This window comes from Aethalodelphis obliquidens, unplaced genomic scaffold (genome assembly GCF_003676395.1).
Source record: "Aethalodelphis obliquidens isolate GAN/ISIS:26980383/991018 unplaced genomic scaffold, ASM367639v1 scaffold80, whole genome shotgun sequence".
NCBI classification, from domain to species: domain Eukaryota; kingdom Metazoa; phylum Chordata; class Mammalia; order Artiodactyla; family Delphinidae; genus Aethalodelphis; species Aethalodelphis obliquidens.
In genome coordinates this window covers 4,519,672-4,546,645 of record NW_020838024.1, presented here as the reverse complement: position 1 = coordinate 4,546,645, position 26,974 = coordinate 4,519,672, and the positions used below count along the sequence as shown (strand labels likewise).

The 26,974-nt window shown below is 42.7% G+C and overlaps 1 protein-coding gene across 1 annotated transcript in view; it reads right to left on the bottom strand.

Moving 5' to 3' along the window:
• Positions 1 to 26,974, bottom strand: part of ADAMTS12 (ADAM metallopeptidase with thrombospondin type 1 motif 12) — a 383,295-nt gene that overhangs the window by 44,055 nt on the left and 312,266 nt on the right. Inside the window, exons 19-21 of the mRNA XM_027092637.1 lie at positions 25,270 to 26,388; positions 15,352 to 15,504; positions 1,130 to 1,303 (exon numbers count right to left, since the gene is read on the bottom strand). Of these exons, the coding sequence (XP_026948438.1) occupies positions 1,130 to 1,303; positions 15,352 to 15,504; positions 25,270 to 26,388 (1,446 nt within the window). The remainder of the gene's footprint in view (positions 1 to 1,129; positions 1,304 to 15,351; positions 15,505 to 25,269; positions 26,389 to 26,974) is intronic.

Below are 26,974 nucleotides of genomic sequence, written 5' to 3'. Positions count from 1 at the left end.
CACACACACACACACACACACACACACACACACACACACACACACACCTCTTTTTATTTGTGTAAATGAGGATCTGGGCATTTAACTGAGAGGTGGAACTCTGAAATTAAATACTGTGTGTGGAAAGGATCTGACCATTGCCCCCAGCCCCACTGCAGAAGCCTAAGAGTGGCATGTGGTGATGCTCTGTCCTAAATGCCTCTGACCACAGTGGTACATGTACATCTCCCCAGAGGGACCCCGATTCCCCAGTATATCCATTGAGACTAGGTTGTAATAAACCATTGAGCAGTCACAGTTTAAAGCACACAACATAGCCTTCAAGTTGCTGGACCTGCCCAGCCTTCCCACCTGTCACTGAGCAGGACCCTATGGGGCTTTCCCAGAACAGCCTCGCCCCCTCACCCCATCATGTTCTCCACCTGCCTCTTGTCTATAGAAACACTTTAGCCTCCTAGGCCTTCCTCGATCTCCAAAGAGTAAATTTAATCAGCGAGGTGAGAAAACTCAGAAAGGAAAACAGTCAAGCAAGACAAAATAATAATAGTTTAGCTATTAAACAAAGCCAAGGACCTTTAGTTCCTCCTCAAGGACTATAGATAATATTCTGAGCCACATCTTTTGAGCTGTTTTGCAGAGACTGAAACACCCACCAGGTGGAAGAAGTTAACTGTATGGTGCCCACAAGCATGTAGACCTCAGATGGGTTGGAACCAGAAGGTTTGTGATGCTGATGTTGCTGACTCCCCATTACCGCACCACCAACCAATTGGAAGAATGCCCACAAGCTGATCACAACCCCCCTCCCTCACCCTGTCTTTAAAAACGTTTCCCTGAAAGCCTTCGAGGAGTTCAGGCCTTTTGAGCACTAGCTACCTGGACTCCTTGCTTGGCGCCTGCAATAAACGCTGCACTTTCCTTCACCACCACCTGGTGTCAGTAGATCGGCTTTACTGTGTATGGACAAGTGACCCAAGTTTGGTTCAGTAACACACCCAGTGGAAGGTGGCTGAGTGGAGGCCTGGCGCTGGATTGATACACGTGTGGTCTTCCCCGACATCTAGACTCACAAAGTAACACAGAGATTCATGGTTGCCAGGTTGTCCGGATAGTGTACTAGGCACCGTACCTGGCTCCAAGGCTCCACCTGCCACTCCTCGCAGGGCTCCAGGTTACAGCTCATGCTCAGTGGAGGAGGAGGGCCAGCCAGGAACTGGCAGTGAAATGGCCTCAGGCTGCGGTGGTCCCGGTCCACACACTGAATCTCCCGGATCTGGAAGCCCCCGCTGCAGTTTCTGGAGCACTGTATGGAGAGCGAGAGAAAAGAGGACACCTGAGTCCTTGGCATCAGACCGTCCACGCCCGGATTCCCAGGGGTTTCACAAAGCATCACGAAGTTCCAGGCTTCCAGTCACGAAGAGGAGTTAGTAAACTGTCTTCCCTCAGAAAGGGAGTCACTTGAGCAGCTCCCCAAGAGGGGCCTCCCAATGTCAGAAAATGCAGGTGTGGAAGGGTGAAAACCGGGTGAAAAGTCCAGTTCTGTCACTCACTCATAGTGAGCCCTTGGGCGAGCTGCAGAAACATTCTGAGCCTCAGCTGTCATATCTGTAAACTGGGATAGTAACCGTTACCTATGGGGTTGTTGTGAAGATTACAGCCGCAGGGGTGGGCTTGGGGTGAGGCTGGCACAGCATCCACTCAGTGGGTGGATGTTCCCTAAGATGCCTGTGTTCATTTGAGGCAAATGGAACCGCTGTTGGGGGAGCCCTCTGCAAAGCCACAGCCAACTGTCCCTCAAAATCCTACCGAAAACCCATTTTCTCCCTGAGTGTGAATGCAGGTTGGGTTACCTTGTTTCAAGGGAAGGGCCTCTATAAGGAAAATAAACTGAATAACTGCTCAGTGGTTTGATTCAGGGAGTGGGCCAACCCTGTCCTTGCCCCTACTGCCAGGTTTCCCCCTACAGCACCATCGCCCACCATCCTTCCTTCTATAGCCTCCATCACCGAGGGTTTTCTCAGCGCGTGCCTGCAGCAAGCCCTTACAGAGGCCGCCCTCACGCCCCCTGCCCCGTGCCCGTACCTTGCGCAGCGGCCCCTGCACCCTGCTCTCAGTAAAGGGCACTGTTCACTCGCAGGCTGCTGATTTCCTTAAGATCATGATAAACACGGCTGAGCCTGGGTCACCTAAAACCAGAGTTTACGTGGCCTATTCTGGAGGACTTCTTTGGTTCACTCTCTGACCTCTTGGATTCTGGAAGCTTCTCCATCCCCCACCTAGTTAGATTTTACTTAATCGTAACTTGAGCTTCCAAGACTTGGTCTGTCTACAGTCTGTGTAGAATGCTAGTGCCATCAGTTTCCCTTCAGCTCGTCTTGCCTGTGCATCCTAGTCTCTCAAGGACAGTCCTGGCCTGTCTTGTCACTGCCCACACTCAGGTGGGGACCCGAAGTAGGTGGCATGGAGCCTGATCTCTGTACTCCTCAGCCCCTCTCCCCCAGATTCTCCGTGGATTAACAATATGTCCTGTGGTCCTTGTGTCCCAAATATTCCTTCTCCCACCCTTCGCATTACTTGCTACTGCCCCTCCTTTAACTTAGCATAAATGTTACCTTCTCTGCGAGGCCTTCCTTGAATACCTTCTCCAAAGGATACCTATCCCTCTTGTTATTTATCTCAGATCCTTCCTTGTTTCCATCAAAAGAACTTGAAATGTGAAACAACTTTTATTTATTCTGTCCATCCTTTCTATTAAACTATCACTGCCCTGAAGTTGGAGGCCTGTCTGCCCTGGTCACCATTGTGTCTTGAGCATCTAGCATGGGGCCAGGTGCAGCATAGATGTTCCCCACAGCTTGCTGAATGAATATATGAATTCTGAGAAAAGAGCAACTGGCGGCTCCCAGTGGACTAAAGAGATCTGTGGTCGCTATAAAGAGCATCCTTCTTCAGCCTCTCAATCCTTCCATTGATGATCTTATTACAGTCTTGGCTGAGAAAATGCACCACCACCAAGGTGTGTGCATTGCTGTAAGGTATATTTTCATCTGACCCTCTCTCTACATGGTAAAATATCATGCTTTCTGGTTATGGTGGCATAATCATAATTGTAGGGTTGTGGATGGTGAAAGAAAATTCCTCAAAACCTTTCAGTAGAGGTATATCCCAAAATACTGATCACCATCCTTCTGCCACCAGGCAGATTGCACAAGTCACCTGACATCAAACCTTGGGCTGTAACATAGAAGATGTGGGCCCATATGACAAGGGGGCAGATTGATGCTTTAATGCTACCATAAATCAAGTGTGTTTAGCTTCTCAGAAATAAGCAACACTTGCCAGACAGCCCCCGCAAAAGCAAATTCAAAACTTCATTTGCCTGCCATGCTGTAAGTACACAGAGAAAAAAGTAACTGCCAATTTAAAATCAGTCACAGAACAGGAGCTTCTGGGTTGGTGAACACATGGAGGTGCTCGGAGAGTGGTGTGCCTGAAGAAGGCATGGGAACTCTGCTCCCATTCCCCGTGCCTTGCCCTATGCATCCCTTTCATCTGGCTGTTTCTGAGTTATATCATTTTATGATCAACTGCGGATCTACCGTGTGGATGACAGGGTCTTGGTGCTCTGACTGGGGGTCAGGCCTGTGCCTCTGAAGTGGGAGAGCCGAGTTCAGGACATTGGTCCACCAGAGCTCCCGGCTCCACGTAATATCAAACGGCGAAAGCTCTCCCGGAGATCTCCACCTAAACGCTAAGACCCAGCTCTACTCAACAACAAGCAAACTACAGTGCTGGACACCCTATGCCAAACAACCAGCAAGAAAGGAACACAACCCCACCCATTAGCAGAGAGGCTGCCTAAAATCATACTCAGTTCACAGACACCCCAAAACACACCACAAGATGCGGTGCTGCCCAACAGAAAGACAAGATCCAGACTCATCCACCAGAACACAGGCAGTAGTCCCCTCCACCAGGAAGCCTACACAACCCACTGAACCAACCTTAACCACTGGGGTAAGACAGCAAAAACAATGGGAAGTATGAACCTGCAGAATGTGAAAAGGAGACCCCAAACACAGTAAGTTAAGCAAAATGAAAAAACAGAGAAACATACAGCAGATAAAGGAGCAATGTAAAAACTCACCAGACCTAACAAATGAAGAGAAAAGAGGCAGTATACCTGAAAAAGAACTCAGAATAGGGAGAGTAAAGATGATCCTAAAAATTGGAAATAGAATGGAGAAAATACAAGAAACATTTAACAAGGACCTAGAAGAACTAAAGAGCAAACAAACAATGATGAACAACACAATAAATGAAATTAAAAGTTCTCTAGAAGGGATCAATAGCAGAATAACTGAGGCAGAAGAACAGATAAGTGACTTAGAAGATAAAATAGTGGAAATAACTACTGCAGAGCAGAATAAAGAAAAAAAGAATGAAAAGAATTGAGGACAATCTCAGAGACATCTGGGACAGCATTAAATGCACCAACATTCGAATTATAGGGGTCCCAGAAGACGAAGAGAAAAAGAAAGGGACTGAGAAAATATCTGAAGTGATTATGGTTGAAAACTTCCCTAATATGGGAAAGGAAATAGTCAATCAAGCACAGAGAGTCCCATACAGGATAAATCCAAGGAGAAACACACCAATTCACATATTAATCAAACTATCAAAAATTAAATACAAAGCAAAAATATTTAAAGCAGCAAGGGAAAAACAACAAACAACATACAAGGGAATTCCTATAAGCTAACGACTGATCTTTCAGCAGAAACTCTGCAAGCAAGAAGAGAGTGGCAGGACATACTGAAAGTGATGGAAGGGAAAAACCTACAACCAAGATTACTCTACCCAGCAAGGATCTCATTCAGATTCGATGGAGAAATTAAAACCTTTATAGACAAGCAAAAGTTAAGAGAATTCAGCACCACCAAACGAGCTTTACAACAAATGCTAAAAGAACTTCTCTAGGCAGGAAACACAGAGAAAGAACAGAACTACAATAACAAACCCAAAACAATTAAGAAAACGGTAATAGGAACATACATATCCAAAATTACCTTAAATGTAAATGGATTAAATGCTCCAACCAAAAGACATGGATTGGCTGAATGGATACAAAAACAAGACCCATACATATGCTGTCTACAAGAGACCCACTTCAGATCTAGGGACACATACAGACTGAAAGTGAGGGGATGGAAAAAGATATTCCATGCAAATGGAAATCAAAAGAAAGGTGGAGTAGCAATTGTCATATCAGACAAAATAGATTTTAAAATAAAGACTATTACAAGAGACAAAGAAGGACACTACATAATGATCAAGGGATTGATCCAAGAAGAAGATATAATAATTGTAAATGTTTATGCACCCAACATAGGAGCACCTCAATACATAACGCAAATGCTAGGAGCCATAAAAGAGGAAATTGACAGTAACACAATCATATTGGGGACTTTAGCACCCCACTTTCACCAATGGACAGATCATCCAAAATGAAAATAAATAAGGAAACACAAGCTTTTAATGTTACACTAAACAAGATGGACTTAATTGATATTTATAGGATATTCCATCCAAAAACAACAGAATACACCTTCTTCTCAAGTGCTCATGGAACATTCTCCAGTATAGATCATACCTTGGGTCACAAATAAAGCCTTGGTAAATTTAAGAAAACTGAAATCATATCAAGTATCTTTTCAGACCACAACGCTATGAGACTAGACATCAATTACAGGAAACAACCTGTAAAAAATACAAACACATGGAGGCTAAACAATATACAACTTAATAACCAAGAGATCACAGAAGAAATCAAAGAGGAAATCAAAAAATACCTAGAAACAAATGACAGTGAAAACACGATGACCCAAGACCTATGGGATGCAGCAAAAGCAGTTCTAAGAGGGAGGTTTATAGCAATACAATTCTACCTCAAGGTACAAGAAACATCTCAAATGAACACCCTAACCTTACACCTAGAGCAATTAGAGAAAGAACAAAAAAACCCCAAAGTTCGCAAAAGGAAAGAAATCATAAAAATCAGATCAGAAATAAATGAAGGAAACAATAGCAAAGATCAACAAAACTAAAAGCTGGTTCTTTGAGAAGACAAACAAAATTGATAAACCATTAGCCAGACTCATCAAGAAAAAGAGGGAGAAGACTCAAATCAATAGAATTAGAAATGAAAAAGAAGAAATAACAACTGACACTGCAGAAATACAAAGGATCATGAGAGATTACTACAAGCAACTATATGCCAATAAAATGGACAACCTGGAAGAAATGGACAAATTCTTAGAAAAGCACAACCTTCCAAGACTGAGCCAGGAAGAAAGAGAAAATATAAACAGACCAATCACAAGCACTGAAATTGAAAATGTGAATAAAAGTCTTCCAACAAACAAAAGCCCAGGACCAGATGGCTTCACAGGTGAATTCTATCAAACATTTAGAGAAGAGCTAACACCTATCCTTCTCAAACTCTTCCAAAATATGGCAGAGGGAGGAACACTCCTAAACGCAATCTATGAGGCCACCATCACCCTGATACCAAAACAAGACAAAGATGTCACAAAGAAAGAAAACTATAGGCCAATATCACTGATGAACATAAATGCAAAAATCCTCAACAAAATACTAGCAAACAGAATCCAACAGCACATTAAAAGGATCATACACCATGATCAAGTGGGGTTTATTCCAGGAATGCAAGGATTCTTCAATATACGCAAATCAATCAATGTGATAAACCATATTAACAAATTGGAGAAAAACCATATGATCACCTCATAGATGCAGAAAAAGCTTTTGACAAAATTCAACACCCATTTATGATTAAAAAAAACCCTCCTGAAAGTAGGCATAGAGGGAACTTACCTCAACGTAATAAAGGCCATATATGACAAAACCACAGCCAACATCACTCTCAATGATGAAAAATGGAAACCATTTCCACTACGATCAGGAACAAGACAAGGTTGTCCACTCTCACCATTATTATTCAACATAGTTTTGGAAGTTTTAGCCACAGCAATCAGAGAAGAAAAAGAAATAAATGGAATCCAAATCAGAAAAGAAGAAGTAAAGCTGTCACTGTTTGCAGATGACATGATACTATACATAGGGAATCCTCAAAATGCTAACAGAAAACTGCTAGGGTTAATCATTGAATTTGGTAAAGTTGCAGGATACAAAATTAATGCACAGAAACCTCTTGCATTCCTATACACTAATGATGAAAAATCTGAAAGAGAAATTAAGGAAACACTCTCATTTACCATTGCAACAAAAAGAATAAAATATCTAGGAATAAACCTACCTAAGGAGACAAAAGACCTGTATGCAGAAAACTATAAGACACTCATGAAAGAAATTAAAGATGATACAAATAGATGGAGAGATATACCATGTTCTGGGATTGGAAGAATCAACATTGTGAAATGTCTATACTACCCAAAGCAATCTACAGAGTCAATGCAATCCCTATCGTATGACCAATGGCATTTTTCACAGAACTAGAACAAAAAATTTCACAACTTGTGTGGAAACACAAAGACCCTGAATAGCCAAAGCAATCTTGAGAAAGAAAAACGTAGCTGGAGGAATCAGGCTCCCAGACTTCATACTATAATACAAAGCTACAGTAATAAAGACAGTATGGTACTGGCACAAAAACAGAAATATAGATCAATGGAACAGGATAGAAAGCCCAGAGATAACCCCACACGCATATGTTTACCTTATTTTTGATAAAGGAGGCAAGAATATACAATGGAGAAAAGACAGCCTCTTCAGTAAGTGGTGCTGGGAAAACTGGACAGCTACATGTAAAAGAATGAAATTAGAACACTCCCTAACACCATACACAAAAATAAACTCCAAATGGATTAAAGACTTAAATGTAAGGCCAGATACTATAAAACTCTTAGAGGAAAACATAGGCAGAATGCTCTATGACATAAATCACAGCAAAATCCTTTTTGAACCACCTCCTAAAGAAATGGATATAGGGCTTCCCTGGTGGCGCAGTCGTTGAGAGTCTGCCTGCCGATGCAGGGGACACGGGTTTGTGCCCCGGTCTGGGAAGATTCCACATGCCACGGAGCGGCTGGGCCCATGAGCCATAGCTGCTGAACCTGTGCGTCCGGAGCCTGTGCTCTTCAACGGGAGAGGCCACAACAGTGAAGGGGCCGGGGAAAAACACAAAAAAAAAAAAAAAAAAAAAGAAAGAAATGAATATAAAAACAAAAATAAACAAATGGGATCTAATGAAACTTAAAAGCTTTTGCACAGCAAAGGAAACCATAAACAAGACCAAAAGACAACCCTCAGAATGGGAGAAAATATTTGCAAGTGAAGCAGCTGACAAAGGATTAACCTCCAAAACTTACAAGCAGCTCATGCAACCCAATATCAAAAAAACAAACAACCCAATCCAAAAATGGGCAAAAGACCAAAATAGACATTTCTCCAAAGAAGATATACAGATTGCCAACAAACACATGAAAGAATGCTCAACATCACTAATCATTAGAAAAATTCAAATCAAAATTACAATGAGGTATCACCTCACACCAGTCAGAATGGCCATCATCAAAAAAGCTACAAACAATAAATGCTGGAGAGGGTGTGGAGAAAAGGGAACCCTCTTGCACTGCTGGTGGGAATGTAAATTGATACAGCCACTATGGAGAACAGTATGGAGATTCCTTAAAAAACTAAAAATAGAACTACCATGCGATCCAGCATTCCCACTACTGGGCATATACCCTGAGGAAACCATAATTCAAAAAGAGTCATGTACCACAATGTTCATTGCAGCTCTATTTACAATAGCCAGGATATGGAAGCAACCTAAGTGTCCATCGACAGATGAATGGATAAAGAAGATGTGGACATATATATAATGGAATATTACTCAGCCATAAAAAGAAACGAAATTGAGTTATTTGTAGTGAGGTGTATGGACCTAGAGTCTGTCATACAGAGTGAAGTTAAGTCAGAAAGAGAAAAACAAATACCGTATGCTTATGCATATATATGGTATCTAGGGGAAAAGAAAGCGTTCTGAAGAACCTAGGGGCAGGACAGGAATAAAGATGCAGACGTAGAGAATGGACTTGAGGACATGGGGAGGGGGAAGGGTAAGCTGTGACAAAGCAAGAAAGTGACATGGAGTTATATACACTACCAAATGTAAAATAGCTAGTGGGAAGCAGCCGCACTGCACAGGGAGATCATCTTGTTCTTTGTGACCACCTAGAGGGGTGGGATAGGGAGAGTGGGAGGGAGATGCAAGAGGGAGGAAATATGGGGATATATGTATATGTATAGTTGATTCATTTTGTTATAAGGCAGAAACTAACACACCATTGTAAAGCAATTATACTCCAATAAAGATGTTAAAAAATAAAATAAAATAAAATCAGCCACCAAACAAATGCAGAAGCATGCTAATAATTTCCACACAAAGCAGCCATTTGTCTGACAAACAGATTTCCAGGAAATAATCCATGGTTAAAACAAGAGGGCTCTTTATTAGGAAGAGGAATTTTCTAAGACATAAGTGTACAATGGGGTTTTGTTTTCTTATTTTTCATTTGTTGCTACTATCTGTTATTCCTAGATTTTTGAAATTTGCATTACCTTTTTGTCAAAGAGTACATTCACATTCAGTGAGAAATGAAGTTTATTAATATGGTGAAGTAAATAATAAGGGAAGATACGAAATCTGTAACTCTTCTGTTTCATTTTCAGAAGGGCCTCTGATTCAGTTAGCAGGAGTGAAGTGGCAGGATATAACTGTTTTGCCTTTGTTTGCTGAATGCCAATTATCATATTCATTTTCTTATTGCCCTAAAGGAGGGTTATTTGTATTCAAGTTTTCCTAACCTGGAGTCTGTGGACCAGACTGAGGACAGGAGCCAGACTGAGGAGAATGGAAAGACTGGCTAATGCCCAGTTGTGTCCAAACAGGCCTAACCATTTTCTGCTTCTCACACCAGTTTGTTTAACTGATGTGATCAGCAAACCAGACTGAGTTAGAAAGAAAATTCCTCTTAGCTTACAGGAGCCCCTGGCAGAGAGAAAATGAAATCACAACCATTTCTTCCTTGTGTTGATTCTGATTTATGGAGTCATCCTGACACACTTTCCACGTTAGACTGCTTCCAAGTGTTCAGATGAGTATAATAAAGTTAACCAACGTGGGATTGGGAGGTCAGCAGATTGCATTCAAGTACGACCCTGACACCAAGTGGCTACGTGACTTTACCTGTCTAAGCCTCTGTTTCTCCATCGGTATTAAAAGGAGGATAAGCTGGATGGTTAAATTCTCCCAGCAGTCTAGAGTGATATGTGTCTGGGATCACTGGACTTGTATTATGCTTTGATTTCAGAATACTTTCTTGCTCTCCAAGTACTAAACCAGGATATGGAAATAATTCTTTTCCGTTCCCTTTCCTTATGTTAAACAGATTCATAAGACCCTTAAGATCAAATAATTCATTCCAAAAATTCTGTGTTGAACAGCACCCAAATTCATCTGTCCGTCTTCCCCCCACCCCATTCCCACTTCACTTCCTCCCTGTTATTGGGCACTTAACTATATTCCAGCTCCTGTATCCCAATCTAGCAGAAGGAAGAAGTCATGTAATGAGTAGAAGTCGTAAAGATTATATGTCAAAAGTCGTTCATGATCTAGTGAGGGAACGAAGGAGGAGGCGGTCAACTTCACCTGAAGAAGCCAGGCAGGGCTTGAATAGAGGAGCCAAAGCTTGAGCTGAATCATGTAAGATGAGTAGATGCTCACTCAGCAGGCAAAATAGCGCAGGGGACATTCAAAGTGGGGGTAATGGCATATACGGGCGCAGTGCCATGAAGCAATAAGGCTTGTTCAGGAACATGTCCATCAGAATGCTAGAGCAGCGGGAAGGGGTGGACAAAGAGAGATGGGCAGGGGCCATGATAGGGCCTCACGGTCTGGACATCAGTCCTCAGCTAGAGTCGTCTTGACTTCATGCTTTCTGTGGTCCTAAAGGTTTCCATTTGATTGCTGTTCTTTTCTCTACTTGTGGATTCCTTCATCTAAAACACTTGGGGCTTCCAAGAGTGGGTAACAGTTTAGATGTACAACAAAGTATATCAAGAGAAAATAAATGCAGTGATTTTGAGTGTATTATTCACCTTCCAGCTGGTCAGTTTTTGCTTTCTGGGCACAAACGCTCCCCTATAACGTGCAGTTCTGTTTTGACTTTTGCACATCGGGCTTTGATGTATGTTTCTGGGAACACGTTATTTATGAGAGTCAGGGACTGTATTTAGCAAGACAGGGCTCTTTCTCTATTTTATTCATTTGTAAAAGTTCAGATCTAAAAAAAAGGTAGCACTGAATATTATGAAACTCAAGGCCATAAGAAATGGCTGCCACTTGTATTTTCCAAAAAAAAGCTACAGGTAATAAGGTCAGCTACTGCTAAAATAAAATTGCAACACTACCTAGGTGGGAAGACAGGGCATTCCAAGGAAACGTAAAAATCCTTGATTCATTTCAGAAATAATCAAGATCTGTCAGACTTAACTACAAAAAGTTATTATCATTCTAAGAAAGATAATAAAGTTTACAAAACTGCAGGAGGTACAGGCAAAATGTTCAATCAGGAAGTGTGTGGGGCTGTGAGGATGCATAGCTTTGGTTTCAAACCCAGGTGAAGGTTTTTCAAGTTCATCTTTGTCACTTACAGCATTTCTTCCAGCACAAGAATCACTTCTTTTCTTATGCAAATTTTAATGTTCTGTAATTGGCATGTGTCTTACAACTGATGTACACATTTACTGTGTAGTGTCTCCTTTCTTTCTGAAAGGCTGTCATTAAATTGATGACCCATCCCCCAGTTGACGGTTTCTCAGAACTGAGAGTATTAGTACTAGCTGATCATGTGTTAGTGACTTAAACTCTCCAAACCTTCATTTCCTCAGTGGGAATTATAAAGAAGGTCCATTTTTATCCATTTTATTGGATAAAAATAAAACTGTTTACCTAGAATTCTTGTGCGGTGTCGGGCACTTGGTGATATTTGGCGAGTGCCAGGAGGCAAGGTAGGTCAAGTCCTCCAAAGCTCATGGTTCACCTTGTCTGCTTAGTCCTGGGGAGTGGAGACCTGATGGACGGACAGGACTTACTCCACTGCCACCTTTCCACAACACCCCTGCCCCAAGTCCAGGAAGCCAGAAGTTAGCAAACGCCTGAGAACTACTCCTAACCTTTACCCAGAGCTCAAAGTTTGCCCAAGGCTTCATCTGAACAGTCTTTTACCATTTACAAAGTTGTTGCACACACACTCTTTTGATCTGTACAACTTTATGAGATTGGTAGACGCCATAGGATCCACTTCATTTCTTTAGAATACTGAAGCTCCTAAGAGGTTGGAAGAGAGGACCAGCGTTCTATGCCGGTGACAAAGTGGAGCTGCCAACCCAGATGTGTCTGATCCCGGGCCCAGTGCTGCTTCCAGGATTCAATTCTGCAGAACTGCGTTTTCTCAGGTACACCTCGGGGACAAACGTGAGGACTATGCCCTGGAATTTGTTTCAGACAGATCAATGCATGAAGAAGAAGCCATTCCAAAAAAGAAAAAACAACTTCTAGACTTTTTAAAGGTAAAGATCTGAATGTACAGGCTCATTGTACTGCCACATGTATGAGAAAATGTCCACAGCAGTTGCACCAGGGCTCCATCATGGAGATGAGTGGTGCTCGGAACAGAAGCCCGTTAAACAGCTACAATTCAGACAGCACACACAGCAGTGGGATGAGTAACCCGGGGCCTCTGGTGTGATCCCTGCAGGTTCAAGGGAGGCTGCAGAAGACCCTTAGTCTTACAAGATTGAAGTGCCTCCGGATCTGGGGTAGGGGTCAGTGGGATAATGCAGAAAGATTCACGATCAAATTGGAATTCTTCCCTCGGAGAAAGTATTTGTGAAAAGGTAAACCATCAAGTTGGCAGAATCTAAACCCTCTGGATAGTTAAAGGCAAAACCAGGGGGTCTATTTTCCTACTCTAGGGTTTGGAGGTTGGCCACTGAGTAAGTTTAAGAGTCCCGGTAGAATAGTGAAACTAAGGAGGCCTTCAAATATTTTCTAGTGTATGATTTGGACTTTAGACATGCATATGAACTGGTTAATAATGTGGTAGTCCAAAAGCTGTATCATTCAGTCACCAAAAATTTAAGATAAAATTTAAATCAACATTCCTAGGAAAAATGGAAGTCATGTATTCAATGTCCCCAACGATAGAAAAAACAGAAGTCAGGGCAATTGACTATCAGTAGTTAAATAGTGTCTCTGACATAAGGTTTATCTATTATCCTGAGAGAGGAGATATTTTCCTTACTGATAGGAATGGAGTGACTTTGAGGGTCTGAGTTTAGATGGGTGGTTACCACATTCTGGAAGAACTTGGTGATGTGTCAGAGACAGCTTCTACAAAACACCAGGAGTCTACAGGGGTTAATAAATACATCTACAAGCCTCCCGGCCATGAGAGAGAAGAGACCCAGAGACAGACATGGAAGGGATGAGCTGGCAGAGCAGGGCTTTCTTTAGGGGGTCTGACCCCAGAGAAGAGCTACCGGATCTCCCATGCAGGCTTTTATATCAGCTAGAATTCCTAGAATTTTACAGTGGAGGGACCTTTTTAAAAATGTGAGCTATTTCACACATCTGTCCTTTCTATGAGCCATGTAATTTCCAAGGAAAGGATTAGTCCCAGTGATGGGAAAGTGGAAGTTCAGGACTTGGTCAACATTTGGCAAGGTCAGGGATAGAAATGTTGCTTGAGATTCTTCTGGATATGGAAGACATTTAGTCCTTTTTTGATCTTGAGTTTGTTATGAGTTGGAAGAGAAAGAAAAAAGAACCAGCATTTGTTCCTGAAAGAAAAATGGTATGAAAACAGAAAAAGGGAGGTTGGTAGGCATCAAAGAAATGCGTGGTGATTTTCTCAGGGAGTCGCACTACTTTCTCTCTCTTGCCAAAGATCAGAGCCTTTCTTTGGGAAAAGGGGCCTAATGCAGATAAATGACATTCCACGCTCCTGTCAGTTAAGTCTGCCAGGAGAACCAGAGACATCCAGTGGGACACCTCATGGCCCTGCTTGTCTGGGGACGTAAGCTTTCTACAAGATGAGGGCGCTAACCATCTAGAGGGGATGCCAGCCTCCCCAAATTTCTGGGTAGCTCTTTTCCCTTCTGTGTCAAGGCCATCAAGGGAAACTGGCTCCCCAGAGAGAAGACAGGAGCCTGCAGGGTGTCTTACAGGTGGGTGTGCTTCACAAACAGAAGGTGTAGGCACAGCTCATACCTCGCACCCCTTCTGCCAAGCAGCTCTTAACCCCACCTCTGACCAATGTCTCTACGACCTGGCTGCATCTGTATCCCCCAGGGGCCGGCTCAGCCCCATCAGGGTGACAGGCAGGTCGGGCCTGATTTGTGCCCAGAAGAACCAAGCCTGACTAATCCTAAAACCTGATAAAGCCTTTCACGAGGGACTATGCAGGCAGCACAGAAAAATGAGTAACCACAGCTAGATTAGCAAGGACAGGAAAATTGCACTTCCGAAAGATCGATATAGGACATACACTTTTGTTTTGTTTTGTTTTTTTGCGGTACGCGGGCCTCTTCACTGTTGTGGCCTCTCCCGTTGCGGAGCACAGGCTCCGGAGGCGCAGGCTCAGCGGCCATGGCCCACGGGCCCAGCCGCTCCGCGGCATGGGGGATCTTCCCAGACCGGGACACGAACCCGTGTCCCCTGCATCGGCAGGCGGTCTCTCAACCACTGCGCCACCAGGGAAGCCCAGGACATACACTTTTAAAGACCAAATGTGTCTTTATGTTTCCGTTTTCTTTTCATTTTGAGTCTGACAGATTCAATGTTATACTTTGTGAGCAGCTGCTGAACGATGATTTAATTACACCTGTGCTAATGTATCATTATTAATCATAATGCTAAACTTAAGCAATTTAGAAATAGTGTTGCATGCTGGACAAGCAATTCATTACACAAATTAAATTTTTTTTTTCTCAGTTTATCTGGTAAGGGAAGACAGGCAGATACAAACTTGTGGGCTACTGAAAACTCTGTTTGTTCTCAGGCTATTGTGTAACTTGAAGCAGGCCTATGGTAACACCTGATTTACGCATTCACCAGTTTATCAAAGCAAAGGGCAGAAAGGAGGCAGGAAGGGAGGAAGGAAACCTGCTTTAGCAAATGACCTCGTATAAGTCCCTCCCTGCCCCCCGACACCCCCAACACTGCTGAGCCTGATCGGTTACCTTGCTCCAGTTTCCCACTTTCCAGCCAGCGCAGGGACGGAGGTGGTACCTCTTAGCAGGGTCAGGCCTCTGCAGGGCAGCGCAGTCGGAATCCACTTGGGTGCTGCACTGCACGCTCCGCCAGTAGGCCCCCAGGCCACACGTGGTGGAACACTGCCGGGGGCGGGGGGCGGGGGTGGAGGGGAGGAGAGAGAAGAGGCTCAGGGCCGCTTTCTCAGACACACCCCACCCCACCCTGGAGTCGGGGGGGTCCTCCATCTCGGCTACTCACTAAAATGGCCTGCAGAGCTTTTGAACAAACCAGCGCTGAGGCTCCAACCCCAAACAATCTGAACGCCTGTGGGTAGGGCTCAGGCAGGAGTATTTAAGAAACAAATCGCAGGTGATTCTAATAAGCAGCCAGGCTTGCAAATCCCTGATTTGTCCGTGGGAGGAAAACCCAGTGCAAATAGAGATGTGCTTCCCTTTAAAAAGTATCCTGGTGGATAGACCTAGAGTCTGTCATACAGAGTGAAGTAAGTCAGAAAGAGAAAAACAAATACCGTATGCTACCCCATACATATGGAACATATAAAAAAAAAATGGTCATGAAGAACCTAGGGGCAAGCCGGGAATAAAGACACAGACCTACTAGAGAATGGACTTGAGGATATGGGGAGGGGGAAAGGTAAGCTGGGACAAAGTGAGAGAGAGGCATGGACATATATACACTACAAAACGTAAAATAGATAGCTAGTGGGAAGCAGCCGCACAGCACAGGGAGATCAGCTCGGTGCTTTGTGACCACCTAGAGGGGTGGGATAGGGAGGGTGGGAGGGAGACGCAAGAGGGAAGAGATATGGGAACATATGTGTATGCATAACTGATTCACTTTGTTATAAAGCAGAAACTAACACACCCTTGTAAAGCAATTATACTCCAATAAAGATGTTAAAAAAAAAAAGTATCCTGGCATGAAGGCCTGGGGAAGGGGGTGAGCTGCAGGCACACTGCCGCATTTCACCAGTGCTGCTCATAGAAAGGGAAGAGCAGAAAACAGCCTCGGTCAACATTTTTCACCTGGCTTATTTATGGAGGTCAATTCTTCTCCTTAAAATTCTTTAGGATTGGAGTTGAATCTCTCATAAGTTCCTAGCTTTTTTTCCTCTGTACTATATTATGTGTGTATATATATGATATACATATATATACACATTAGAGATAATAACAGCTGAAGTGAATAGATTGATTGCACTAGTGGCCCAATTGTTCACACCCATGCTCTTTTCAATGGACTTCACAGCTCCTCTCATCATATGGTGGAATGTATTTCCCCAGCTGCTGAATTAGGACTGTTCTTGAAACTTTCTTTTGCCAAGAAATTGCAGTGGGTGCCGTTGTGTCAGTTCTCAAGAGGCCTTGCTTGTTCTGGTTCTCTCTTGGACCCTCGTCTCTGCCATGAGAATAAAGCTGGGCTAGCCTGCTGGAGGATGAGAGATCATGTGAAACCCAGCTGGGTGACCCAGCCGAGCCCATCTCAGACCAGCCAGCCTTCAGCTGACCCTTCAGCAAATGCATGACAAGCCAAGCTGAGGTCAGCTGAGCTCAGCCCGGGTCAGCAGATACTCCTGGCTGACCCAGAAACTCATGGACAAAAATTAATGTTTACTGAGATTTTGTGGTGGGTTGTTATATAGCGTTATTGTGGCAATGGACAACTGATACAACTACACAACAGGTACCTTTCCTATATTTTCTCTAACCTCTGAGACTCAGGATACAATTATAATTCTGCAGTTGACTAATTGTGCAATCTTTCGCAGTTTCCTAACTTCCCTAGCATGTGAAACTGGTGATAACACTAAGACCTCATTTATTAAGTTGCTGTGAGAACAACAGAGGTAATTCACACACAAAGTGAGTGCTCTACAAATGTTACCTATTAAACATAGCATACCTGCAAGGTCAGCGTTATGAGTCCCACTTTCCAGATTTCCGGGGCCCAGAGAGCTTAGCAGTCATGCTTAAGGTCACACAGACAGTACAACGTTAATTTCACATTACGACATGGAGAAAAACATGACGTTTGCCCCAAACCCAGGACAGGAGCTAGTGAGACCAAATTCCCAGGCTACTGATGACCCTGGTACATCACAAGTGATGTCTACAGTTCTTTGTTCCATATATATGTTGTAAATAAACACATGCCTCTGGAGCTCTGAATCTAGTCCTGTTAGATTCAGATGTTGTGAGTAGACATTTGTTTAATTCCTTTTTGACAATTTCTATTTAGACAGCAAATGAGTCCAAAGGTGAAGGTGACAGGAGGATGTGGTGGAATGCAGTAAGCAAAAGGGGATTCCACTGATTGTCTCTTTAGTTAGTTTCAAATTAGGAGTGCAGCGGGGGGTGGGGGGGGGTGGTCAGAGAAGAGAGGAAGACCCTAAGGAGGCAGAAGGGACAATCTGCTTGTTCTGGGAAATTTCTCCCTCGTTACAGCTAGTGACCCTGTGACAACCGATTTACCAGGTCAAGGAGCAGGTTTGGGGGTGGTCAGAACTGGAAATGATGTGCAGCGCTACATCAGAATCCTGCGAAAACTGCTGTGAAAGGCTGCGGAAAATTTTACTGTCACTTCCATTTACAGGACTGCACAGCGACTGGCCCAAGGGATCCGACTGAATGATGAGGCAATTTGACGAGAGGTGACCTTCTGTCAAAATGAGATCCACGCCCATGCATACTGTGAAGCACCTACATTTTCTGTCTTATAAACAGATATCAAAGCCAATGCTTACTGAGTACCTCCTATGTGCCTGACACTCTCCTACCTATAGTTATTCCTTTTATCTCATAACAATCTTATGAATCAGGCATCGTCATCATCCTCATTTTAAAGATGAGGAAATGGGTGCAGTGAGAACATACAGTTAGTAAATGATGGAGCCAATACTCAAACCCAGAACATCTGCTTTCTAGATTTATGTCTATTTACAGTGTTAACTCGGTTTTTATATCAATTCTTTAGTAATTTTCAAAATCACAGGTAGTTAGAGGAACATGCTGTGTATGCTGGGGGACATGAACACCCCTTCAACACAGGACAGACAGGGAGGACACACAGAGAGAAATTTCAGATCCAATGCTAAGGAACTTTAGAAATGACAATACTTCCAATCTTAAAGAGCAGGAAAGGCTTTATGGAAGAAGAAGCTCAAAGCTTGATACTGAAGCACAGGTAGAACGTAAAAGGACAAAGGACAAAGAAAAGGAAGTTCCAGGCAAAGGAAACAGCGTAAACAAAGGCATTGACCTGAGACGAGCAGAAGGTTTAGCGGAAACTGAGCAGTTTCGATTTGGTGAAGCTTACGATGGATGACGTCATAGGAGGCAGTATGTTGAAAGCGGAATTATTCGAGGACCTGAAGGCTGTTGGATATTAGAGTAGATTTTATCTGGTACGTAATGGAGAGACATTAATGATTTGTGATCAGGAGTTTGGAATGATTAGAAAATTCCGCTAAGAAGAGTAATATGGCAGTCTTACATCTCTCGTGACGATGTATGGAAAGCATTGGCGAGGGGAGAGATTGGAAGTGCCCAGACCAGCAAAGGTAAAGGGAAGAGTCCTAGGGTTCTCCATTCTTAACTATTGGGGCACTATTGGTATTTTGGACTTCCCTCAATGTCACAGGACCCTCATTGTCTTTGGCTCTCAGACACTGAATGCTGGTAGCAGCCCCCATCCCCCATCATTGTAACAAACGAAACCATCCCTACTCTTTTCCAGATGCCTCCCACTGTTAGATTGGAAACTCCTGAGCCTAAACTGACAAGAAACGAAGAGGAGATGACAGAAATGATGAGATGACACAGACGTGAAAAACTGTTAGGGTTTTTCTAGTAGGACAAGGGAAGACTGAAACCAGTGGTGATCCTGGGGTTCCGAAGGGGTGGTGACTGAGGGGCCAGCGATGCCATTATAGGGAGGGACAATCCTAAAGAAGCAACTTCAGATACGGGTAGAATAAAAAATCAGGGGAGGGTGGGAAACTCAAAACCCAAAGTTTTCATTCTGAATCCTGATCCTCTCAGACAGTTCTGTGTATTAAACATTTTGTCTCAAAAGATGCAGAAAGGGAGCCGGCACGAAGCCCTGTCATGAAGGGGACTCCTGCCAAACATGGAACTCTGTTCTTGTAATATCCTTGTAGCTTTACAGACCTCTGCAATCTGGGCCAATTCCCCCTTTCCAGCCAAACTGCCTAGAATTAATAGCTCTCAATGACTCCACCACGGTTGCCAAATTTTTGGTGAGCTATGATGTATTCAATAAGAGACTTTATTTCTGTCAAAGTCAAAGATATGACATGAGATAGAATTATTTTTTGTATCTTGATCAAAATCAAAATGCATGAGTTAACCTCTGGGCTCAAATAGTCAAACTAATTTCTGGGTCATCCTAAAGCTACTTTTTTTTTTTTTTTTTTGTGGTACTCGGGCCTCTCACTGCCGTGGCCTCTCCCGCCGTGGAGCACAGGCTCCGGACGCGCAGGCTCAGCGGCCATGGCTCACGGGCCCAGCCGCTCCACGGCATGTGGGATCTTCCCGGACCGGGGCACGAACCCACGTTCCCTGCATCGGCAGGCGGACTCTCAACCACTGCACCACCAGGGAAGCCCCTAAAGCTACTTTTTAATGAAACTTTTGTATGAATTTGTGGACTGAGAAGAGCTGTCCATCTTTATTAACAGTCCTAATGTTGGGACTGTCCCATCTGAGAACTGTGATAGCCTCCAAAAGGGTCTCTCCTTTGGGCTGCACTTTGGTGTCTCCTTCCATCTCAATACTATAAATGTTCTCCCCAAAGTCACCAGTGACCTTCTAATTGTAAGATCCATTAGGCCCACTGTCAGTCTTCATGTCCCTAGACGTCTGTGGCACCATATTTCTTGATTTAAGCCTTAAATATTAGACTGTTCCTTACCAGTCTTTCACATGGAATCTCATTGTCAGCCAGCTCCTTAAAATGTTGGTGTTTTCCAGTGTCCCAACCCTGGACCACTCTTTGCGGCCTACAGGCTGTGCTTGGGTGACCTCATTCACTTCCAAGGTTCTAACTTCTACCTATCGATCATGGCTACCAAATTTTATCTCCAGTTTTCACCTCTCTCAAGAACCTCAGACCCATACACACAAACATCTGCTGGTTATCCTTTGGATATCCCACAGGTCTTATCAACTAAACTTGATCTGAAACTAAACTCATCATCCTTCCTTTCTCTGTCTCTTTTAAACTTACTCTTTCCATACATTGTACTATATCTCAGTTTATAGGAGCATCACCTAACAGACACCCAAGATTCCAACAGAAGAGTCATGACAGACTCCTCCTATTCTCTCTCCTCTTCATACCCCACATTCAATTCCCCACAAAATCCTGCTGATTTTAAGTTCTCAGTGACTCGTGAATTTATCTTCCCTTCTTCATCCCAAGCATTCTTTTTTTAAAGCTTGTCATTTTATTTATTTATTTTTTTACATCTCTATTGGAGTATAATTGTTTTACAATGGTGTGTTAGTTTCTGCTTTATAACAAAGTGAATCAGTTATACATATACATATGTTCCCATATCTCTTCCCTCTTGCATCCCCCTCCCTCCTACCTTCCCTATCCCACCCGTCCAGGCGGTCACAAAGCACCGAGCTGATCTCTCTGTTCTATGCGGCTGCTTCCCACTAGCTAGCTACCTCACGTTTGGTAGTGTATATATGTCCATGCCTCTCTCTCGCTTTGTCACAGCTTACCCTTCCCCCTCCCCATATCCTCAAGTCCATTCTCTAGTAGGTCTGTGTCTTTATTCCTGTCTTACCACTAGGTTCTTCATGACATTTTTTTTTCTTAAATTCCATATATATGTGTTAGCATACGGTATATGTCTTTCTCTTTCTGACTTACTTCACTCTGTATGACAGACTCTAGGTCTATCCACCTCATTACAAATAGCTCAATTTCGTTTCTTTCTATGGCTGAGTAATATTCCATTGTATATATGTGCCACATCTTCTTTATCCATTCATCTGATGATGGACACTTAGGTTGTTTCCATCTCTGGGCTATTGTAAACAGAGCTGCAATGAACATTTTGGTACATGACTCTTTTTGAATTATGGTTTTCTCAGGGTATATGCCCAGTAGTGGGATTGCTGGGTCATATGGTAGTTCTATTTGTAGTTTTTAAGGAACCTCCATACTGTCTCTCACCACTCTTATTCAACATAGTTTTGGAAGTTTTAGCCACAGCAATCAGAGAAGAAGAGGAAATAAAATGAATCCAAATTGGAAAAGAAGACGTAAAGCTGTCACTGTTTGCAGATGACATGATACTATACATAGAGAATCCTAAAGATGCTACCAGAAAACTACTAGAGCTAATCAATGAATTTGGTAAAGTAGAAGGATACAAAATTAATGCACAGAAATCTCTGGCATTCCTATACACTAATGATGAAAAATCTGAAAGTGAAATCAAGAAAACACTCCCATTTACCATTGCAACAAAAAGAATAAAATATCTAGGAATAAACCTACCTAGGGAGACAAAAGACCTGTATGCAGAAAATTATAAGACACTGATGAAAGAAATTAAAGATGATACAAATAGATGGAGAGATATACCATGTTCTTGGATTGGAAGAATCAACATTGTGAAAATGACTCTACTACCCAAAGCAATCTACAGATTCAATGCAATCCCTATGAAACTACCACTGGCATTTTTCACAGAACTAGAACAAAAAATTTCACAATTTGTATGGAAACACAAAAGACCCCGAATAGCCAAAGCAACCTTGAGAACGAAAAACAGAGAGGAATCAGGCTCCCTGACTTCAGACTATACTACAAAGCTACAGTAATCCAGACAGTATGGTACTGGCACAAAAACATCCCAAGCATTCTTGTCCTAGTTCTCATTCCTCATCTGGACTACTGCAGTATCCTCCCAACAGGTCAAATCCCTCATCCTCACTGCTTCCAGAATGAGCTACCTAAAATACACAGTGGGCCATGTCATTCAGTGTTAGAGACTGCTAGATACTCACTACAATCCTTTTTCCTCTTCTTCCTGGGTATACAATTAGATTACATTTTCCATCCACCTTGCTATTTGGTTTGGTCATATGACTGAGTTCTAGACAATGGAATGTGAGCAGAATTGATAAGTGCCCCTTCTAGGCTTGGCCCATAAAACCTCCCATGGGAGTGCCTCTGTGCTCTTTTCCCTTTCTGACTGTGACTAGGATCGTGACCCCAGGGCAAATTTGAAGACAGGAGGATGGCAGAGCCATTTTCAGACTGGATTCCCAGCATCATTTTCTACTACCACCATTGCAGACATGGAATCACCTTGTATTATTAGGCTGAGTGAGAAATCAATTTCTGGCGAACCATAACTTGTTTGGCTCTATTTGTTAACAACAGCCTAGCCTCTGTGTGTGTGTGTGATTTCTAATTACATACACATACTGTACACATGTCATTCATACTTTATTCTGATACTGATCCCATATATATGCCTTTTATCATCTACACTTTCACACTCTGTTTGACCTAGCTTGTATTCTTCTCAAGGCTCACAGGGTCTTTAATGGTAGGTACTTTCAGACTTCATCTCCATTGGCTAATTAACAAAATCCTACAAATTAACTAAGTAGCCTCAGTTTCCATAACTTGTTCTCTTTGTCTTTGAGTATGGACACACTGTCCAGACTGCTTTCCTGGATGCAGAACAATAAGACTATTTATCTGTCCTTAAGGGATGCCCCAAGCTTTTGGAAAGAAAGATACCTTTGGGTGGTACTACTTAAAAGGATATCATTCATAAAACCTAAACAGAACATTTGTATTTCAAAATATCTAGGCTGAACCCACTGCAGTGACATTATAGGCACCATTTGCCCCTGTGAACTCAAAAGTAACCATGGAGCCCTCAATGTTATTTTAAGTACCTTCTTGTGAACTATGTGATTTTTCTCATCTGTCTACCCAGGGTCACCACATAAATGGCATTGTTTTTATGTCATATGACCAAAGAAGAAACAAAAATAGCAGAAGGTAGAGGGACTGGTGATGTTTTCTGATTTGCAAAGCAATGGATCATAGGCTATGAAGTCTGTCTGCTTGGGTTCAAATCCCTGCTGTGTCACTCATGAGTGTGTGTGATTCTGGCTAGCTACTTCACCATTCAGTTCCAGTTTCCTTATCTCTACAATGGGGGGCAATATTACCAATCTCCTTGGGCTGTGGTGAGGATTCACGCATTCATATAAATGCATGTGAATTAGCATAAAATCATGCTATAAAGCATGGCACACACTTGATAGATGTTCATTGTCAACATCCTCCTCATCATTAAGAGCCCATTAGGACTTTCCTAATGGAAAGAAACCTGACTAAAATGTCAGGGATCATGAGACCAACTCCTCTCCTTTTTTTCAACAAATTGGATTACTCTTAAGCATGAAAATCTTTTCTCCTCCTGAACCTGGATTCTTTACTTCCAAATGGGGATAATAAGATGCCCCTCCATTGACAGAAAATGAAATGAATGTGATTTCACTTTAGAACTTAAAGTAAATCAATGTGAAACATAGTTCAAATGCAAACAAAAAATTTTGGAAGTTTGAATATACCTTTTTTTTTTTGCCACTATAGTCAATTTCAGGACCAATGATGCTGATTAATTCATACAAAAGAATTTTATATAGCTAAATTGCCGATTCGTACTGAAATTCACTAGAGAGACAGCAGATAAGAGCAGAAAGTTTTAGAAGATTCATCATCCAACGGACATGTCCATAGACAAGTTACTTACCTGTTAAAAATCTTAGTTTTTCTCTACATAAATTGGTATAAACAAGACCCTACCTACTCCCCAGGACTGTCAAAAAGAGAAAATAGTAGACTACATATGGAAGTGGTTTGGAAATTAACATGCTTCATAAATGAAATATATTGTTATTTTATATTAGCTGTTAACACTTCTTTTTAGCTAGAGAGATGAGTCATGCATTGTCATCAAAAATGCTGAATGACATCAACATGTAATCATTTTGCCACAAAGTCCTCTTTTGCATTGTCAAGTTATTTTTAACAAGTTCAAATACTGTGCATTTGAAATTCAAGTGGGTGAGAAATGATTTTGATGCTTCAGAGGATGTAATTAGTTCTAGAAATGAACAAACAAATATCTAGCCAAATTCCTCAAACCCGAAAACAGGGACCAACACTTTGTCATCATGTTTATTTTCTTCTTCCTCTGTCTTCTAATCCTTTTAATAAGCCAAAAAGAATTTTTTTTAATGCAGGCAAACACTGAGTCCAAAAAGAAAAGAAATGCTTGATACAGTGAGCTATAGAATTCTTTTAAAGAAATTTGTCTTAAATTTCCATTCCAATTGTGATTGCTTGACAGGTTTAAACCAGAGTCTCAACACTGGCTTTCTGAATGAAATATGAACCCATGTCCTTCCAGTGGTCCCTCTTCACAACATCATTACAATTTGTAGCTGGAAGGGACACTGGAGAGGAGCGGTGATCTACACCAGTTCCACTGTTCTGTAGATCAAAAGCAGGCTCAGAGAGACAGACTGAATTCTCCATTGTCACACAGCTGGCTGACTCAGGTCTCCTGATTTAGTTCTAGGTTCTTTTCACTATATCTCACTACATTTTTTCTCCTTCCCTGGATTTTTTTTTCTTTCATTTTTGGAGCTAAGGATGTGAAGAGGGAGGTGAGGGCGTGGACCTGATTGCTTCACTTTTTTGTACATTAGACTATGTTTTACACAAGTCCATTTTGAAATCTGCACAGGAATGCAACACCCCTAGCTAATTTCCATATAGAATCAGGCCTGGGTAAGAAACAGAACCCTTACCTCGCTCCAGTTTCCAACAGTCCAGTACACAGGGCTGCGGCCCGTGGAGAGCTGCTTGTAATCCGAGGCATTCAGCAAAAACCCTTCAGCAATCAGACTGGTTGCGTCTTCCTCCGTCAGGACTGGTCCGGAACTCTGTGTTAGATTCATGTTGCTCGGAAGTTCTTGGGGGTGATGGTTTACTGGCTTTTCTGAGTATGCTGGCTGGTGGTCTCCTCCCGGAGGGAGTGGAGTGTTAGCTGGCTTTTCAGTGACCATCCCCTCAGCTCTGGGTGCACCATTTTTGAGAGTGGTGGGCCTTTGGCTGGGCACCAGTCCTTCCGACACTGTGCTGAAGGGTGGCCACAGGGATGCCCCTCTAAGATAAGGTGTTGGTGGAGGTCCAAGTGGCATTTCTGTACTTCTTTCCACTGGAGCATCACTTCCAGGTACTCTGATCTGGGTCCATGTCACAGAGTTGTTCTCATCTTTGTTCTCAGGTTGTTCACGGTCTTCCCCTGAGCCACTGTGAATCTCCATTTCTGGCTCTTTGGTCAAGGGATTATAAAATGGAGTCACCTGCCATGTCACAGGATTGCTGGAGGTTGACAAATCAGAACCACTCATTGTTGTGACTACAAGGTCTCCCTCTGAGATAGGACCAGTGTCTGGACTGGAGACATTCTCTTCATTTGGCTGGGTACTCAAAGACCAGGAATTGAGGATGGGCTGGGAAGTACTTCCAGTGGAAATGACATAATGGGAGTCCAGTTCAGTTTGGGTTGAACTATTCTGCCACTGTTTCCCATCCAGGTCTTCTTCTTTGGAGGCTGTGGTAGGACCAGGGCTGTGAATCGTCAGAGCACTTGTGCTCATAGGCTCAGGCACTGTGGGCGTAGTCAGCATCCTAGGACTGGGTGTAGTTGGAGGGATGGGCTTGAAGGGGTCAGTTGTTGGTAGCTTTTTCCCATTGGAAATTGTGCCTCTGTTGGGTTTTAGAATTCTCCGGCTAGATGGGCACTGCTGGAGACCACATAGAGCTCGGCTATTGGGTTTCCTTGTCACGTCGCAGGGCTCATTGTGGTTCTTGGCACACGTAACACTGCGAATCCGCACTCCGCCACCACAGGAAACAGAACACTGGGAAAGAGAGACAGCTGTTAGTCTAGTTTGGTGGAAAGATGTGTTGGTTCTCATGCTAAGGTTTATGGCAAATCAGGACAGGCCCAGTAGAAACTGACCTGTGCCGCTAAAATTGTTCTCTATCTTTGTATAAGGTTTCTGTGCAATTTTAGTTTCCCATGGAAATATGTATCTCCGGGAGACCACCTAAGGCTCAGGACTAACCATTTACCCTTCACAAACTGAAAATGCCAACCACGAAATAGTAAAACTGAAGTCTCCCTGGGCTATGACTGTTGGATAGTAGATCCACAAAGAGTGCAATGATTTAAACGTATCACCTAATTTTTAAAAAAAGATAGTAATATTATATTCCCTAGGGTTTGATGCTATTAAATTAATGTAAACTGTTTACGTTTTTTGGGAATCTATTAATTTAATGATATGAGCCTTTCCCTTTATATCCATATAGCCACATAGCCTCACTCAGGCATCCTAAGCTCCATTTTCTTGCCTGTGTCAGATGGACTCAGATTAGAAACTAGACAATAACATACTCACACATGTATACAGATCCAGGACCTTTTATGAAATTTAAAGATGG